The following is a 16,763-nucleotide window of genomic DNA, read 5'->3' on the forward strand; positions in this document are numbered from 1 at the left end:
AAATATTACTGATAGAGTTGCCCCAACCATCAAATAAAAGCTTCCCGCAAGCAAACCAGTGTGGATATGAACAATTAAGCATTTGGTGAGTGCGTTTTACTCCATCAACAAATTACAACCAGTTTCTACCTTGCCCAGGCCTTAACTGCAGTTAACTGGTCATGTTACACTACCTTGAGTGCGATTATGTCCGCTGTTTCCTGCACTCAACAATTTTAATGATGCCAGGTTAATATCGGAACAAACTGACGTTTGCCACGATTTGATTGAATGATGACAGAGCATCTCGTAATTAGCCACCTTGCTCATTTGAGGAGTTCTCTGTTGAGCACGAACTGAATAAGAAGTCTACAAAACGAGGAATAACAAGCTGGGAGTTTCCCGTTCGGAATAAGAAGATTTCAACTTCGTCCCAGAGCGCTTTTCCCTTCGAAGATGGTAAAGACTGGAAAGGAGACACGAGAAGAACAAGAGCTTTTCGGCAAAGCTGGCAAACTGCATGTCACGCATAGATTACTTTATCCATGATAAATAACCAAGTCAAGGGACGAATGGCAGAATCTACTCACCGGCTGAAAGAGCCTTCTCCCGTCCTTCCCATTTTTCGAAGAGTAAAGGGTCGTTAAGTGCCCTTGGTTAAATTATGTTATCATACATTTTGTGTACATTTATCTTTAATTATGTTTAATGCCGTAAAAGAATAAGATAATAAAAATATACTGCTGTGGTGGGAAATTGTCTTCTAACAATACTGGCACACATTGTCTTTTTGCTGGGTTATTACCTACAATGACACACGCAATGTTATGATGAACGCGGAGAATTTGGAGAACACGAGAGAGAGCCTGGATCTACCACCATTGTGTACAGTGCAAAAACATCCTCTCGTGGCCGAAGGTCACGTGATTAATAAAAACCACAACTGATAAAACGTCGAAACATTTCATTTCCACGAACTTTTGTTCTGAGCCGGTCTTTCTTTATTATTTATCATATTACCGGAGGGAAAGTCTTCTGTTTTTTTCAGTTCTTGGCTAAAACTGCTTTTTTTTCTTTACAGTAAAATAGTGCCCCTTGCGCGGATCCAATCAGAATGTCGTGGAAACATCTCTACCAAAACGCGCGGACTCGGATATGTAGGTTATTGCATGGATACAACAATCAGTAAACAAAACTACGAGTCGATGACAGTTTGCAGGCTTGCCTTTCAGTTCTCTTAAAGAGGAATCTTCTTGCTAAAATTTACGGAAATTAAGTTCTTTAATTCCTACTTAAGATGTGCGAAAAATTTTGCTGTTACAGCCATCTAATCACGTGTATTGCGCCTGCCTTTGAGCCTATAAATTGGTCACAAAAACAATATTTCCCCTACACGGACCTCTAGTTCAATACTGTACATAGGTCCAGGGAATACAACCGGTGTCTGAAGATAGTAACCTACTCTCTTGATGGACTACCACATTCTCATAACTTATATTAACTGAAACCTACGGCAAAACTTAATAGGAATTTGTTTTTCGGGCTATATCAAAGAGTTAAGTCTCGTCTATGTAGCTGTAGACACCTTGTAGATTATAAAATACTATTTTATATTTCTTCCAGCACTAGCGCTGTATCGTGTGTTAATCCGGCCTCGTGCAAAGTTTGTGTTACATCAGATAGCTGTTTCCTTGGATACGTTGTCAAGATAACATGACGAGACGGCGTGTAACCCAACCAGTCAGCAAAGGTAAACAGTACCTGTCAATAAAGACAACTGAAGTCAGCGAATTAAGGCCGCGCATGTGAGGGAAGCGCGGTGGCCTCATGGTTAGTGCGCTCGTCCCCGGATCGAGTGGTCCGGGTTAGAGCCTTGGCCAGGGACACTGTGTTGTGTTCTTGTATTTATTTGTGTTGTTGTATTTAATTTATTTATTAATGACCTCACTTACTTTGTTGTTGATGCTAATTTGAGGCTATATGCTGATGATACAACACAATACTTATCAAACCGCAATCCAAATGCTCTAGAGTTCACTTCACGGAATAGCTTTGATATGCTTCAATCATGGTTTAAGTGTAACTACTAAAGTGTAAATGAGGCAAAAACCAAAGTGCTATCATTGGGCGACAATCCAACACATCTCCAGCTTTTTGCAGATCGTACCAAGCCACCCTTAGATTTAGTTAGAGAATTACAACTCTTGGGCCCAACTATAGACAGCTCATTAACTTACAAGGCCCATGTTAAATCTGTATGTGATAAAGTCAATGCTAAAGTTGCTGCTCTTAGGAAGGTACGAAAGTTTATACCTGCTGATGTGATGATCAATATTTACAAGGCCTTCATCTTACCACACTTGGAATACTGTGTACCTGTTTTAGTGGGACTTTGATCTGGACTTTCTAACAAGCTAGAATTTACTAACCAGTTTGCTATCAGAACACTAATGAATCTGCCCAAGTCAACTCCACATGGCGATCTACTTAAGATAGTAAACATCAAGTCCCTGGAGTATCGCAGATACATGCAAGCCCTTATCCTTCTTTATAAATCTTTCTTTATTACGGGGCCAAACTACATCAAGGAATTGTTCTCCTTGCGTTCTAGCAATTATGACCTAAGAGGCTATTGTAAGCTTAATCAGCCTACCTTTAAATCAAAGTATTTGCATAAATCTTATCGCTACATAACTTCACGTTTATGGAACAACCTACCTGACAATATAAGAGGAGCGTCCTCTCTTAGAATTTTTAAAAATTTACTGAACAAGGTTAACCTGACTACCGAGGCCAATTGTTGCTGCAATCTTTGTATCGATTAATTAAACTTTATATACTTAAATTTTTATAGTCTAGTTTTTAAATTTTATAGTCTAGTTTTTCAATTTTAAATTTTATAGTCTCGTTTTTGTACTTTTATTGAACAGATAATATATTTAAATTCTACATTTTAATTTTAGCATACACGTTCACATTTAAACGAGCCCCAGGCTCACTGGTGAAATGTGTCTAAATAAAGTACTTACTTACTTACTTACTTACTTACTTACTTATCCTGATCCTTGGGTGATCCTTGAGTCAAGAAATTTTAAGTCACTGCCAGTTTCGCTTGACTGACTTTAGATCAATTTGCATGTTTTTGATAGTTTCACCAGCCGGCTCGTGGGCACTACATCGTGGTAATTTTCACGGTGAAAATTGACTGTTGAATACCGAAGTCCGATGGCTTCCAAAAGGTTTGCAACTACCGCACCAATTCGCTGATAATGCATTACGATTTTTTTCTGAAGCAAACAGAGTTTGTTTTCATTTTCCAGCCTTATAATCGAGTTAGAAATAAAATGGGACGTCAAGTAAATAACAACAGCAATTTTATTACAATATATAGTATCAAATATTTACAAGCACAAAAAACGAAAGTAACCTTTATTTAGACGTTGGCAAATTGACCAGTAGGACGTTGGCGAATCGACATAAGACGTTGGCGAACGAGACGTTGGCGAAACAACTCGTTGGCGAAACGATCGGATACCTTCTTCGGCTATGTGCTACCATTCAAATCAAAGCTACGATACAACGTTCTCATGAGGTCGTCAGTAAAAGCACCAAGGAGTGGTTCTAACTTTTGCGTATCATGTCTAAATTGTCTATTACGTGTATTTATTATGGTAATGTATATGAATTAAGGAGACCTCTACATTTAAAATCAAAACAGGAGAAGGATGAGTTCTGCAATTAACCACTAAAACAGAGAGCTCACAAAAATCATAAATCTGACATGAAAAACGGGCATTCCCCAGCTACAAACGGAGTAGATAAAGAGAGAGGTTAAAGTAAGCACCTTAATCTGTGACTCTACAGTAAATCGCCTCTTTTGAACTGCTCCATCAGGACAACGAAGGGCAACAGTTATGACCTGACAAGGAAAAAAAATTAATTTTATCATGGAAAACAAATTAACATTTGCTACACATATCAGTACCAAGGACATACAATGCTTACCCCTTTCTCTTTTACTTTTGGCTCTTCAGGTAACTGTCAATGACAAAAATAAATGAATCATGTTATATTTCTGATGTTTGTGATATACTGAAAGAGTAACAAGTTGATTTAGAAAGTAACCCAAAGAAAATATATGCACTGATTGGTCAAAAATCGTGTTTCTATTTAACAATTACATTGCCTGTGGCTCGTGTTCCCACAGAGAGAGAGAGAGAGAGAGAGAGAGAGAGACAGACAGATAGATAAACAGCATTTCTCATTCTTCCAAACTTCCACTCGTGTTTCTATTTAACAATTAAATCATGAGCTCGAGATTTCTAGCGTGTGATAGTTGACTAGGGCACAGCCCGAGTCATCTATCATGAATAGAAATCGAGAGCAAATAATCTAATTGTTTTAGTATTGTTATAATATGCATTAGCACGTGCCTCTAGGGACCTGTTCCCGCGGTGCTTTAGTTTATTAGTATTCTGTTATAGCTTAAAGTTCAGTTGTAATCGTGTCGAGTTCGAGTAAAGTGTATCTCGTTTTACTCCGTTTGTGTCCTTCGTAATATTACATCGTGGCAGCGAACGGAAAATTGGTCTAGTTTCTCTTAGTCGTCGACGAATTAAACTGTCAGCGACATGAGCGATGAGGAAGGCCATAGTGGAACCGGTGGAAGCTCTTCCACAGTTGCTCAACCTTCAACGAACCAGTCTCCAATGTTTCATCAAATTTCGCCGCCTCAACCTGTTGCTTTGCGGCCCAGCGGAGAAGTAGCCGAGAACTGGAAGCTTTGGAAGGAAAAGTACAACAACTATTTTGTTATTTCTAGGTTAGACCGACAAAGCTCTCAATATCAGCTTGTGATGTTCAAGCACACGATCGGCGATGAAGCTTTGAAAGTTATCAAAACATTTAGCTACACCGAGGGCGAGGATTCGAATAATTGGCGAGTGGTAATGGCTAAAATGGAGAAACACTGCATTGGAGAAGTCAATGAGATCTACGAGCGATACTGTTTTAGTAAACGGGATAAGCTTTCAACCGAGTCGGTCGATTGTTTTGTTGCTGAGCTGAAAACGTTGGCTAAGACATGCAACTTTTGTGACTGCTTGCGCGATAGTCTTATCCGTGATCGCATTGTGCTTGGTATTAAGGATGAGCAGACCACCAAGAGGCTACTGAGAATTCGAGATCTCACTTTGAATCGGTGTATCGATATCTGCCGCAGCGAAGAAGTTACGGCGCTGCACTTGAAGTCGCTATCGGAACCGGTGCATAACATTAACCAGGTCAAGTCTAAGAAAAAGAAGCCTCGAGTTCCGACGCCGGACGGACAGACGGGAAGGAAAATTTCGAGCAAGTTTTGTGGCTATGAACATGCTCCTGAGAGAAAGAAGTGTCCTGCGTGGGGCAAAGTGTGTAAGCGGTGCAAGAAAAAGAATCATTTTGCGAAAGGGTGCAAAGATGCCGCGGTTAACGCCTTTGAGCGACGAAGACTTGGAAGAGATCAGTGTTGTAAGAGTTCAAGCTATGAAGGATAAAGCTGTGTTTGCTCAGATGCTGGTTCAGCAGAAACCCGTGAGATTTCAAATTGACTGTGGAGCCAGTGCCAACATTGTGCCATGTAAACATGTGAAAGGTGTGGATCTCGAGCCTTGTTCCCAGTCCCTCATTATGTGGAATGGCACCAAGGTCAAGCCTGTTGGGACGTGTGCTCTGCCCGTTGTCAATTCCCGAACTAATACAAGGTATAAAGGGAGATTGTTAGTCGTCAAGGAGAATCTAACTCCACTCCTGGGTTTAAACGCTACCGAGAAGATGGGTTTGTTAACCGTACACAAGGAGAACTTTGTTAGCGTTGTGGAGAATTTAGAAAACGATCTTACTAACAAATACCCAGATGTATTTGATAATGGCCTTGGCAAGCTACCTGGAAAGGTTCATCTGCAAGTTGATCCGGTTTGTCAACCAGTGATTCTCCCAGCCAGGAAAGTACCTGTATCCGTAAAGGAAAAATTCAAGGCAGAACTCAAAAGGTTGCAGGATCTAAAAGTTATTGCTCCTATGGATCAGCCGACTGAATGGGTCAGCCAGTTTGTTGTTGCTGTGAAAAAGTCTGGTGATTTACGCGTCTGCATTGATCCAAAACCGTTGAATGCTGCTTTAAAGGGAGAAAGATGCCAGATCCCGGTCATTGATGATGTGTTGCCCGATTTAGCCGAGGCTCGTGTGTTTACAAAGGTTGATCTCGCATCCGCTTTCTGGCAGTTGGAGCTGGATGATGAGTCTAGTCTGTTGACAACTTTTGCAACTCCCCATGGGAGATACCGCTGGCTTCGTTTACCGTTTGGGCTGTGTGTCTCGAGCGAGATATTTCAAAAGCATTTGAATCAAGAGTTGTTAGGCCTGCCTGGTGTGAAGTGTGTTGCCGATGACGTACTAATCTATGGAAGAGATGATGCTGACCACGATAGTTCCCTGGAGGGTTTCATGAAGAGGTGTCAGCAGAAGGGCATAAAGCTCAACCGCGCGAAATTGGAATATAAGTGTAAGTTCCTTTTCATGGACATGTTCTGACATCAGAGGGCCTGAAGCCAGATCCACAGAAAGTCAAGGCAATTACAGAAATGCCGCGACCAGAAAAGCCCGAGGATGTGTCACGTTTGAATGGTATGGTAAATTACCTCAGTCGTTTCCTGCCAAACCTGTCTGACGTAATGAAGCCGCTACGCGACCTTACCCATAAAGATGTGGAATGGTGTTGGTCCGACGCGCAAGAACGTGCTTGGAGTGAAGTGAAGAGCCTTATCGCATCTGCTCCTGTGCTAACCTACTACAAGCCTGGGGAGCCATTAGCAGTGCAATGTGACAGCAGTCAAGCTGGTCTCGGCGCAGCCCTGATGCAAGGCGGTCACCCCATTGCTTATGCAAGCCGAGCACTAACAGAGACCGAGACCCGTTATGCTCAGATGGAAAAAGAAATGCTTGCGATTGTTTTCGCCGTGGAGAAGTTTAACGACTACACGTTTGGCAATAAGACTATTGTTTTTAGCGACCACAAGCCGCTAGAATCAATTTTCAAGAAGCCCTTGCACCGTGCCCCCAAGCGTTTGCAAGGTATGATAATTCGTCTTCAGAAGTATGACCTGGAGGTGAGGTACGAGAAGGGAAGCAAGATGTTTCTGGCCGATATCCTCTCGAGAACATTTCTCCCTGCTGGTGAGCAAGACGAGAATGAGTTCGAGACAATCAACATGATGAAGTATCTGCCCGTATCGGAAGAAAGGCTTCTGCAGATTCAGCAAGATACCGAAGCAGATGACTCTCTTCAAGTGCTGAAAGCCGTGATTCAGAAGGGCTGGCCAGAGCATAAGAGTAACGTGCCTAGTGTCATTTCTCCTTACTTCAACATGCGCGATGAGATGTCGATCCAGGATGGTCTCATCTTTAAGGGAGAGCGCGTCGTGGTTCCACGAGCGTCGAGGAGCGAGCTGTTAAGACGAATTCACAACTCACATCTTGGGGTTAATGGCTGTCTAAACAGAGCCCGTGAGTGTCTCTATTGGCCCGGGATGACAGCTGACATTAAGAACTATGTGTCAATCTGTGAGGCATGTCGAGAGTTTGAGCGGGGTCAAGTCAAGGAAACAATGATGTCCCCTGAGACACCAAATCGACCCTGGCAACGAGTGGCTGCAGATTTGTTTGAGCTTGAAGGAAAAACCTACTTAGTCACCTCAGTTTATTACAGCGATTTCTTTGTACTGGACCATTTAAGATCTCCTTCGTCGGTGTGTGTCATCAGGAAGTTAAGGGCCTACTTTGCGCGCCACGGTATTCCCGAGCAGCTGGTGACAGATAACGGTTCACAATTTACGTCACGCGATTTCCTGAAATTCGCGAAAGACTGGGACTTTGAACATCTGACCAGCAGTCCACACCACAGCCAAGGAAATGGTAAAGTAGAGAGTGCAGTGAAGAAAGCTAAGAAAATTCTCAGAAAGTGCAAGTCCAGTGGATCGCATGCTTTTTTAGCCTTACTCGATCATCGTAACACCCCATCTGCCGTCCCACCCCATCTGCAGTCCAGCACAGCGCCTCTTCAACAGAACGGCTAGAAGTCTACTACCGATGACAGCCAACCTGCTTGCACCACAGGCAGTTCCAGACAGTGAGCGGTGCCAAGCCAAGCTTGAACAGCGCAAACAGCGACAAGCTCAGTATTACAACAGAGGTGCTATTGATCTGGATCCGTTAAAGAGAGGAGATACTGTGAGACTGAAACCGTTCCAGTTGGGCAAGCGCGAATGGCAGAAAGGAATTGTACGAAAGCGACTGGACGAGAGATCGTACGAGGTCGAGACGCCTTACAATGTTGTGCGTCGCAACCGTGTTCACCTACGTTTGACAAATGAGCCATCACCGCCACTGACAGACGAGATGCCTAATGAGATATCTGCTGAGGTATCAGAGGTGCCCGCTCCCTCTTTTGCACAGTCGTACGAGTCGCAGACAAGTTCTTCTGGAGAAGTTAATCTACCTGCGTCGAGTCAAGGAAGTTCGTCTCCGAGTGGCTCGGAAGTTCCTTCAGCTGCAGTGACGTCACCACCCAAGCCGGTGCTTAGACGATCAGTGCGTCAGCGACGTCCACCAAAACACTTAAATGACTTTGTTTTGACATGAAGCCATGAACACTAAGAACACTTGGAACACTAAGACCTTTAGCGCGTTATCACAGAGCTCAGTTACTTTCTTTATCAATTTATGCTTATTCCTATTGTGTATTTATAAGCTAGTTTTCTTTTCCTCATATATAAAAGGGAGGGTGTTATAATATGCATTAGTACGTGCCTCTAGGGACCTGTTCCCGCGGTGCTTTAGTTTATTAGTATTCTGTTATAGCCTGAAGTTCAGTTGTAATCGTGTCGAGTTCGAGTAAAGTGTAACTCGTTTTACTCCGTTTGTGTCCTTCGTAATATTACAAGTATAAGTCTACCAGTCGTTCAAAACTTCATCTAAATCCTCTTCACAGACACTTTGGAAACGCCAAGAAGCGGCAGTCATTTTGTTAACAAGGGCACACTGCTAGGCTACTTACTATCTATCGCAGAATAGATAGTGAGTAGCGTAGCCAATCAGAGAACAGCATTCATGATAGAATGCTAGTAGATTTATACTAAAACTCAATAGAAACACGGTACATGTTTTCTACTTGTTAAGTAATGTCTACTTTTGGGCTCATTATGAATTCCTTATCCATAGAAACCTGCATGATGAGGCTAAATAATGTCCAACTAGGAAGCTAATTTCTTTGGGAAATTGATGGGATGTACTTTTGTGAGGAAGAGTCATGTTAGAAAGTTTAAACTGTATCAAATGCACGATTTCTGAAACAACTATTTGCACTTCATACATATTAAGCTTATATCTTACCACAGGACTCTGCTTATTTGTCCTTTGTCGTAACGATTCTGTGGCAATCTGTTCTTGTCTTGATGTGCATTCAGCATCAAATGCACATTCATTGTTCTCTATAGTTTCTTCATTACTGTGGCTCTGTTCACTGTCTGTTCCTCCTACTGAACTAGTATCTTCATGCATCAAGAACTCTTGAGACAAAAAGTCATGTTCAGTTTGGTCTGCTCCATGTCTCTTCAAAGAAAAAATGCAAAAAGAATTAGACTTTTAAAAAGCTACTAATAAAAATACACTTGCCTAAGGAGAATCAATTATTTTAAAATATTTTGATTCTGTTTAGAAGGCAACTTTATTTTTTACTAACTACATTGTGGTACATGTACTCAGTCAATGAAGTCAACAGAATCTGGAAGCTTTCTAGCTTTGGTAACAAAAGAATCAAAACAAAAGAACCAAAAATATGCACAAAATCACATACTTTTAAACATATATTTTAAAAAATAGTCTGGTGTTCCCATTCTGTTGGAAAACACACTAAAACCACCCCACCATCCACCAGAACCCACTGACAAGCTAGTAACCAGCCAAGCAAAAAAATTTAATCTGATACAATTACAAAGTGAATGCTGACGAGAGACTTGCTACACAATCTACAAAACCTGTTTAAACTGGTATGTACATTAAGACTTCAGGAAACTTCTACTAGACATGCATAAAAGTAGAAGTCCTAAGAATAAATATAAAAGAGTGTTAAATTATTGTCTTTTAAAATAAAAGTCTGCATTTTGCAAGAGGGCCATTAATGCATTTTTTTTTTTCAACACATACTTGTACTGCTACAAAAATACTCAAAGACATGAAATTAAAGCTATGGAGAACACCTAATTTCCACTGCATTACGTGTAGTTGCTCAATCTGGTGTAGAAGAAAACACATCACAAAATTTCCTGACTAAAATAATAACCACAAAAAACGAATCACTGTGGTGATTTACCCCCAATCTCTGGCCCCTTCCTCTCCAAGTGCTATTAAACTTGTAAAACTCAGCCTCTCGTTTTGCCTTCAACATTTCTTCCCTTGGTCCTAGAATGTTTTCTTGATAGATGTCGACCTATAGCATTTCAAAATGTTGTATAATTAGCCTAGCAAATACACAAATGGCAGTAGCAATCTCTACTAAGTAGTCCCCTCAAGATTTGGTAGGTCCCTCCCCGTACATGTATACAGACAGTAGTTTCTGGAAATCTGTGTGCAAAAAAATCTCCAAAACATGGTGGACAGGTCACAAGAGGGACAACCCTGAAATGTGACCTGTAATATAACATGATTCAATATTTAACAAAAAGACCAGGAAAGCATGTGATTCTGGGTTCTCACAGTAGAGAAAAACAATTCTGGATTAAATGTTTGAAGTGATGTACATGCTAATTATTAATTATTGTGCAATTAAAGGGGGTCCAAATGGTCCTTGACATAATTTTAGCCAAATTTCACACACACACCTGTAGGTTAAGCATTTAATTTCTTAGTCTTGATCTATTCGTGAAACCATCTTCCGCCACTTCAGATCACTTTTACAAGGCTAGGAAAGTCTAATGGCATGTAGAAAAGAAATTAGCCTCACCTTATTATCTAGCAGAAATTGTTTCAGTTCCAAAGCTCTTTGTCTCTTCTTTTTCAATTCAGCATCACTAATATTTACTAAGGATAATAAAAGATAAGCATTCTGTAAATTTATCAAAATCATCTTCCTCGTGATTCTAAATTTAATTATTACTAATTAATCATATACATACATGTACAATGTACACTGTATATTACTTAAACATTTCTGCTTCCTTATAAGACATATGCAATCTATATAATTTACAAATTAATGTCAAAATCTGATAAGTACATGTAGTGAAAGGTTGCTTCAGCCTGTGAGCATGCTCGTTTGGGATTACATTTAGGATCCCACACATGAGTGATCATCAAAGTCATATGATCACAATGAGCAGTAAAGAAGCTAGGAATAAGGAACGGAGCTTTTTTGCAGACTTGCGCTTTTTTTATTTCCATTAAAGATGATTTCCAGTCCATGCTGCATACTCTCAAGAGTTTGTTTGTGTTTTTTTGTTTTGTTTCATGTAAGACATCACAAAATGTAAACATTTCAGAGCTACTTACATGAAGTAAATTCAAAGTTTCAAAACTTCTGCCATTATGGATGTGAATCGGTCAAAGCTTTATGTTTTCTTCTTTCTAATATCACTTGATGAAATAAATTCACAGCTGTAAAAATCAATGAAGCTGTTGGAAAAAGAATTGGAAAGGCCGCAACAATTAGGTATGTGGTTCATACAAATAACATTGATTTGCATTCCATCAAGTGAGAACTTATAATGTCTATAAACATTAAGGTGCTGAGACTGTGCAGTAAGGACTGGAAATCATCTTTAAACATACGACATATTTTTGCATTTGAGATTTGGAATATTAATTTTCGTTATTTACTACCGGTAAATTCTTTTCTTTTCTTTTCTTTTTTTTTTTGGGGGGGGGGGGGGGGTTGCTTTTTACAATACATGTACATGTACCGTATTTCCTTTTGAGAAGCAACCCAGTATATTTTACACAAAAAACGATATCTCAGAATAATTAACACCATACCACCTCGGATAGGCTTCTGGAAACAAAGCAAATTAAATCATATCGATATTTAGGGAACGTTAATTAGGCTTATTTATTTTGCTTTTATTCCCCTTACACTCCTTAAAAACTAAAATCTTCATTTAAGATTTTTCGTCTTACCTCAGCACCAGAACGAAAGCTGACGTAAGGTGTCAGTTATTTTTATTGTTATTATTTTAGTTTTTACGGAGCATACCGGTAAGCTTACTGTACCTCGAAGCTGTATGCAATGTGCCGCGCCATTCTCAAGGCTAAGAGAAGCGAATGGTCATATCTTTTGGTAAATCTATTCTACTCAAGTAGGTTTAAGTAAGAATCAATATAAACAATTTTTTTGCCAGCTTTTCCTCAGAAGTAATGTCATCACACAAACAGACATCTAGCTTTTTACACGTAGCAGCATCATACCTTGTGGGGTAGAGTCAGCTGATTTGAAAAGTTTGTGCAGCAAAATACTTATAGGCGAACCAAACAGATGCATTATCAACGTCAGAAACCCAAAGCTGATAAACATCCACAAAAGAGTCATCTTTAAAGTTATTGCATTCATTCCATTCCAGAATGCAAGCGACAAAACCCCACAACCAGCAATCAGCACAAACCATGTTTTGTCGAACGCCATTTTGTTTACACTGTCCAAGTTGGTGATGGAAGCCTGGGGAGAGTCTCGTTTCTGTGTGTTACCTCATTAGAACAAATTGCAACATGGCGGCTCTACGAAGAGTTGTAAGAACAGGTCTGTTTAGAAATTCACTTTTACAAACCTCTAGATGTGTAGGAATCAGGAATTTATCCGTGGATGTAGACGATAATGTATCAGGGGTAACAGATGAACAAAAACAGGTTGGTTTTCCGACTATTCTACATCATATGGTGTATTTTCTTGTAGACTGCTGGCAGTCTGTTTTTCTCTCGAACTTAAAGGGCATGTAAACTCAAAAAATGCTATTTTGGGGACCACATAGTCGTTTAGTACATACATGACATCTGCCAAATCTGTAGATCTTTTGTTCACTTTAGCCCGTTTTTACGTTGAAAAATCGCTTCAAAGTTCTAAACATCCGCCATCTTGAATTGCGCAATCTAGCAAATGACGTCACGGGTGGACCTTAAGTTACGGGAAGTCAAAGGTCTTTCTTGAACACGTTGTGAAATAAGCACATGTTTACATAGTTTCTTTTGGAAAAACACCACATCTTCATTATGGTAAAACGCTGTGTCGTTCAGTTTTGCAGTAATTCGAACAAAACAGGCCATACTATGCATAAGTTTCCAAAAGACACTAATTTGAGGCGGCAGTGGGTAAAATTTGTTCAAGGCGCAAATCGAGCCTAGCGAAAAGGGCCGATTTCGTAGAGCCAACGGAGCATTCGGTTATTTGCAACATTCATTTCTCCGGATTGTTACGAAAAAAGTTTCATGGTAGAAATGGGGCTGAGAAAGCAAAGTCCTTTACTTTCTGGTGCTGCCGTACCGACGATACAGTCTCCAGCAGCAACAAATTCTTGCGACAAACGAAAGCAGCCTATCCAAAATGAAGGCAGCAAACAACCGGAAATGGCTGACAGTGCCGATAAAAGGCCTAGAAAAAGTAGAGCTCTTCAGAAGCTTGAGGTTAATAGGGTAAACCACTTTATCTGCTATTCTTCGCAACACAGATAATCTCTGCTTCCTTTGAGAAACCCTGCAAAGAAACAGCAGTAGAACAATATGTGTCACGCTTACACATCATTGAGTAACTGTAGAAAGGTAATTATGGCAAACCACGTTTGTGCCTTTGTATATGTTAAGCCCATTGCTGTCAGTGCTGTAACATATTTTCAATAATTATGATGTAAATTAGCAATCACGTTCTTATCCCTCACTGGGTTGGTGGCTTCAACCCAGTATACGTGGTGCCAAAATCGGCTGGAAAGGTGCTTTGGATCTTGTCTACAGCACAAGATGGTTGCGCAACTCGGACATGTTTACCAAGATAACCCCAGCACCAACGAACAAGCTGCCGATAGGCAATGTATCGAAATCTCCTACACGAAAAATACAGAGAAATAACTATCTACACTAGTGTTGTACTAAAATAAAAGCAGTTACGGCAGAGGTAAATCTGACAATTGAACCGCGATAGTTAAAATAAAAGTAAACTTACTCGTTTCCTGTGTGATTATCTGTGCCGTGCTGCTGCCTGAATGCGTAATAAGCAGTTTCAAGCACCCAAACATCAAGACAGGTCGACTGTAATCCTGGATGCTAGGTAATACATTTCATTTGTATTTCTGGCCTCTGATTTTCTACTTTTTGCCAGACTTGTCCGATTTCAGCGCAGCAAACAATTTCGTGAGCAGTCGGCATTGGCTGACATACTTGACACTCGCACCTTTTAATGCACCCAAGAAAGGTCGGGAAAAAAGACAACAACAAAATTTGGTGAGCTTCTATTTGCGTGCTAATCTGACTATGCACCGGCTTCAATTGATGTTCATCTGCTAAAAATTTAATTTAACTGCAAAATGATTAAACACCAGTCTGTGTTTCCAAGACGGTCTGAGTTGTTGTCATCTGGTTCTGGGCTGGCTTCTTGTTGATCGTTTTGTCGGACCCTTCGTGGCTCAGATTGATACAGACGAGGCCCAGATTGTTCCACAGCTACAACTGAATTTTCTACATCACTATCATACAAATTCACCAAATTTGAATCGCTGTCATCCGATAAAAGATCCTCCGAGCTACTCCCACTTTCCTGATCCGCCATAGAATTCTCATATGGAATCTCTATTGGGCAATGTTTGTGTTCCACCGCTTACGTCACGACAGATGGCTATTGTTTTCACTGGAAGTGGATTTTTTCTCGTAAAAGCTGTTTTTCTCCTTAACGAAACCCAAACGAGCAAAATAAATGTCAAATTCGTTTTCTACGTTGCTGTTTGCGTCGAATAAGAAAAACTTGTATTTTTGGGTTTACATGCCCTTTAAGCAGGGGTTATGAGGCGAGACGTTTTGGCTAAAGGGGAATGGGACGAGACATGGGCGCGGCACGCATGAGAAGAAAAAGAGACTGCAGACTCTTCTCGTGTTTTTGAGGGCCGTCGATGAAACCAGGAACATGGAACATTACGGAACATCCCGGAACATTGAATAATTATCATAATTACGCGAAAAATATGTAAAATAAAATTTTAAAAAATCAAATCAAACAAAAATAATCAGGTATCAGCTCAGAAAATAGAAACAAAACAAAAACATAAAAAAAAGAAAAAAGAAAGAAAAATGAAAGTGACTGCAATCAGTGAAGGCTAGCAACTAAGAAGAGTAATCAATTCCTTCCAGTCGTTCACGGTCAGTTTAATCACGTGACTGTCCTTTATTCCCAGATTTTGCTCTTCACAGAAAGGTGGTGGCATTCGAACTCCTTATTCAAACCTAAAAGTATGGGTACACAAGTGTGATTTCTTTATTCAATTCATTACGTCAATACAAAGATATGCGTATACATGATTTCTCATGAAAAAATAGTTTCTCCATGAGATAGAAATAGAAACTCTTCAGCATCGAGTTTCTTCTCAAAACTAGTTCGGACTGCTCGACCTCTGATGACAGTGTAAACAAATACAAACACAAAATTTAAAAACATTTGGTGACGCGCGCGCTGTCTTGCGCGGTGGTCAAAACTTTATTGTCTCTAGAAATATTTGTTACAAGTGTTGGTGACCTGAAATTGATTTCTAAGTGTCACCAACAGTTCAAATGCATCTCCTGGAAAATGTTTGTCCAGTACAAGTTAATACTTAATTAATTAAAAATACTTTTACCGCAGGCTATAATCTATTCATCGCTAGTTCAACTTCACGTGCAGATCGTTATCTGACATTCAATCAAACTTAGTTTTCTATCGAGCCATTCGAACACCACCAAAGTAAACCAGACATGCGAAAACTGCACATGAACGCGCTGCTCTATAAATCCTTGATTACCACTAGTTTATTAATAATAACTTGCTTGTTACTCAGGCTTCCGGAAAGGCCGAGTCTGCACTTAGTGCCAGGCGTTCCTAGTGGAGCGGCAGGAAAACTGGGGATGATAAATAGTAACATGACAATGGAATAGGCACAAAACTATGAATACTGACTTAACAAGCAACTGTATGATGCACAGACAAACACCTCAGATGTTGAAGAAATCAGAGATCAAAAAAGGAGACGCAATGAATTACCTGGCATTCATCGTCAGAATCGTCCATGTTTGTGTTGAAAAACAGAGTGCTGAAAAGAGACGTGACGTAATTGGCGGGAAAGAAGAGGAGCCTGCACTCATTGTGGTCAGTTGAATGAATACCCAATGCTCCCTACCCCTCTACCGACTCCCCTATCCCCAATAATATCTTCTCATATTTCAAGCTGATACCAGTTTATTTTTGTTTATTTTAGTTTTAAAAATTTAATTTTACATATTTTTCACATAATTATGATAATTATTAGATGTTCCGGAGTGTTCCGGGATCTTCCGGGATGTTCCATGTTCCGGGTTTTATCAACGGCCGTTTTTGAGGACATTCAAACTTGTCAAAAATAATCTAGTTAACCAATTAAAATCGACTAGTTTTTTGCAGGAGTAACATGAACCGATTGCGCAAACTTTGAGTAATGTTTACGAAATACCAAATTCTTTTGTCGGGCGAATTTCATAAACAAAGCTAAGGTCACTCT

General features: G+C 40.2%; 3 protein-coding genes across 8 annotated transcripts in view; 1 reads left to right on the forward strand and 2 right to left on the reverse strand.

Moving 5' to 3' along the window:
• LOC149097955 (UBX domain-containing protein 8-like) overlaps positions 1 to 12,731 on the reverse strand; it is a 78,280-nt gene extending 65,549 nt beyond the window's left edge. The window contains exons 1-7 of one of the 2 annotated variants that reach the window (XM_089277438.1): positions 12,472 to 12,731; positions 11,015 to 11,091; positions 10,385 to 10,501; positions 9,406 to 9,624; positions 3,985 to 4,017; positions 3,824 to 3,898; positions 657 to 1,740 (exon numbers count right to left, since the gene is read on the reverse strand). In XM_089277438.1, coding sequence (XP_089133564.1) covers positions 1,588 to 1,740; positions 3,824 to 3,898; positions 3,985 to 4,017; positions 9,406 to 9,624; positions 10,385 to 10,501; positions 11,015 to 11,091; positions 12,472 to 12,685 — 888 coding nt within the window. In that variant the 5' untranslated portion in view covers positions 12,686 to 12,731 and the 3' untranslated portion in view covers positions 657 to 1,587. Of the gene's footprint in view, positions 1 to 656; positions 1,741 to 3,823; positions 3,899 to 3,984; positions 4,018 to 9,405; positions 9,625 to 10,384; positions 10,502 to 11,014; positions 11,092 to 12,471 lie in introns of those variants that run through there. The other variant, XM_089277439.1, reaches the window with a different exon arrangement.
• A 2-nt stretch (positions 12,732 to 12,733) lies between these two features.
• LOC149097963 (isovaleryl-CoA dehydrogenase, mitochondrial-like) overlaps positions 12,734 to 16,763 on the forward strand; it is an 18,224-nt gene continuing 14,194 nt past the window's right edge. The window contains exon 1 of one of the 3 annotated variants that reach the window (XM_089277429.1): positions 12,734 to 12,906. In XM_089277429.1, coding sequence (XP_089133555.1) covers positions 12,769 to 12,906 — 138 coding nt within the window. In that variant the 5' untranslated portion in view covers positions 12,734 to 12,768. Of the gene's footprint in view, positions 12,907 to 16,117; positions 16,376 to 16,763 lie in introns of those variants that run through there. The other 2 variants (XM_089277430.1, XM_089277428.1) reach the window with 2 other exon arrangements.
• LOC149097964 (uncharacterized) lies at positions 12,985 to 15,034 on the reverse strand. 3 transcript variants are annotated; one of them, XR_016203626.1, is made up of 3 exons: positions 14,583 to 15,034; positions 14,210 to 14,437; positions 12,985 to 13,747 (listed from the first exon to the last, which is right to left on the reverse strand). XR_016203626.1 is itself a non-coding variant. In XM_089277445.1 (2 exons), exons 1-2 carry the CDS (start codon positions 14,810 to 14,812, stop codon positions 13,925 to 13,927), a joined length of 396 nt encoding a protein of 131 aa, XP_089133571.1. In that variant the 5' UTR covers positions 14,813 to 15,034; the 3' UTR covers positions 12,985 to 13,924. The 3 variants fall into 3 exon arrangements, 1 of the variants encoding a protein (XP_089133571.1); XR_016203625.1 differs by having other exon boundaries at positions 12,985 to 14,090; XM_089277445.1 differs by lacking the exon at positions 14,210 to 14,437 and having other exon boundaries at positions 12,985 to 14,090.

The sequence above is a fragment of the Orbicella faveolata genome, unplaced genomic scaffold (genome assembly GCF_042242905.1).
Source record: "Orbicella faveolata isolate gen_17 unplaced genomic scaffold, um_ofav_v1 contig_46, whole genome shotgun sequence".
In the NCBI taxonomy this organism is placed as follows: domain Eukaryota; kingdom Metazoa; phylum Cnidaria; class Anthozoa; order Scleractinia; family Merulinidae; genus Orbicella; species Orbicella faveolata.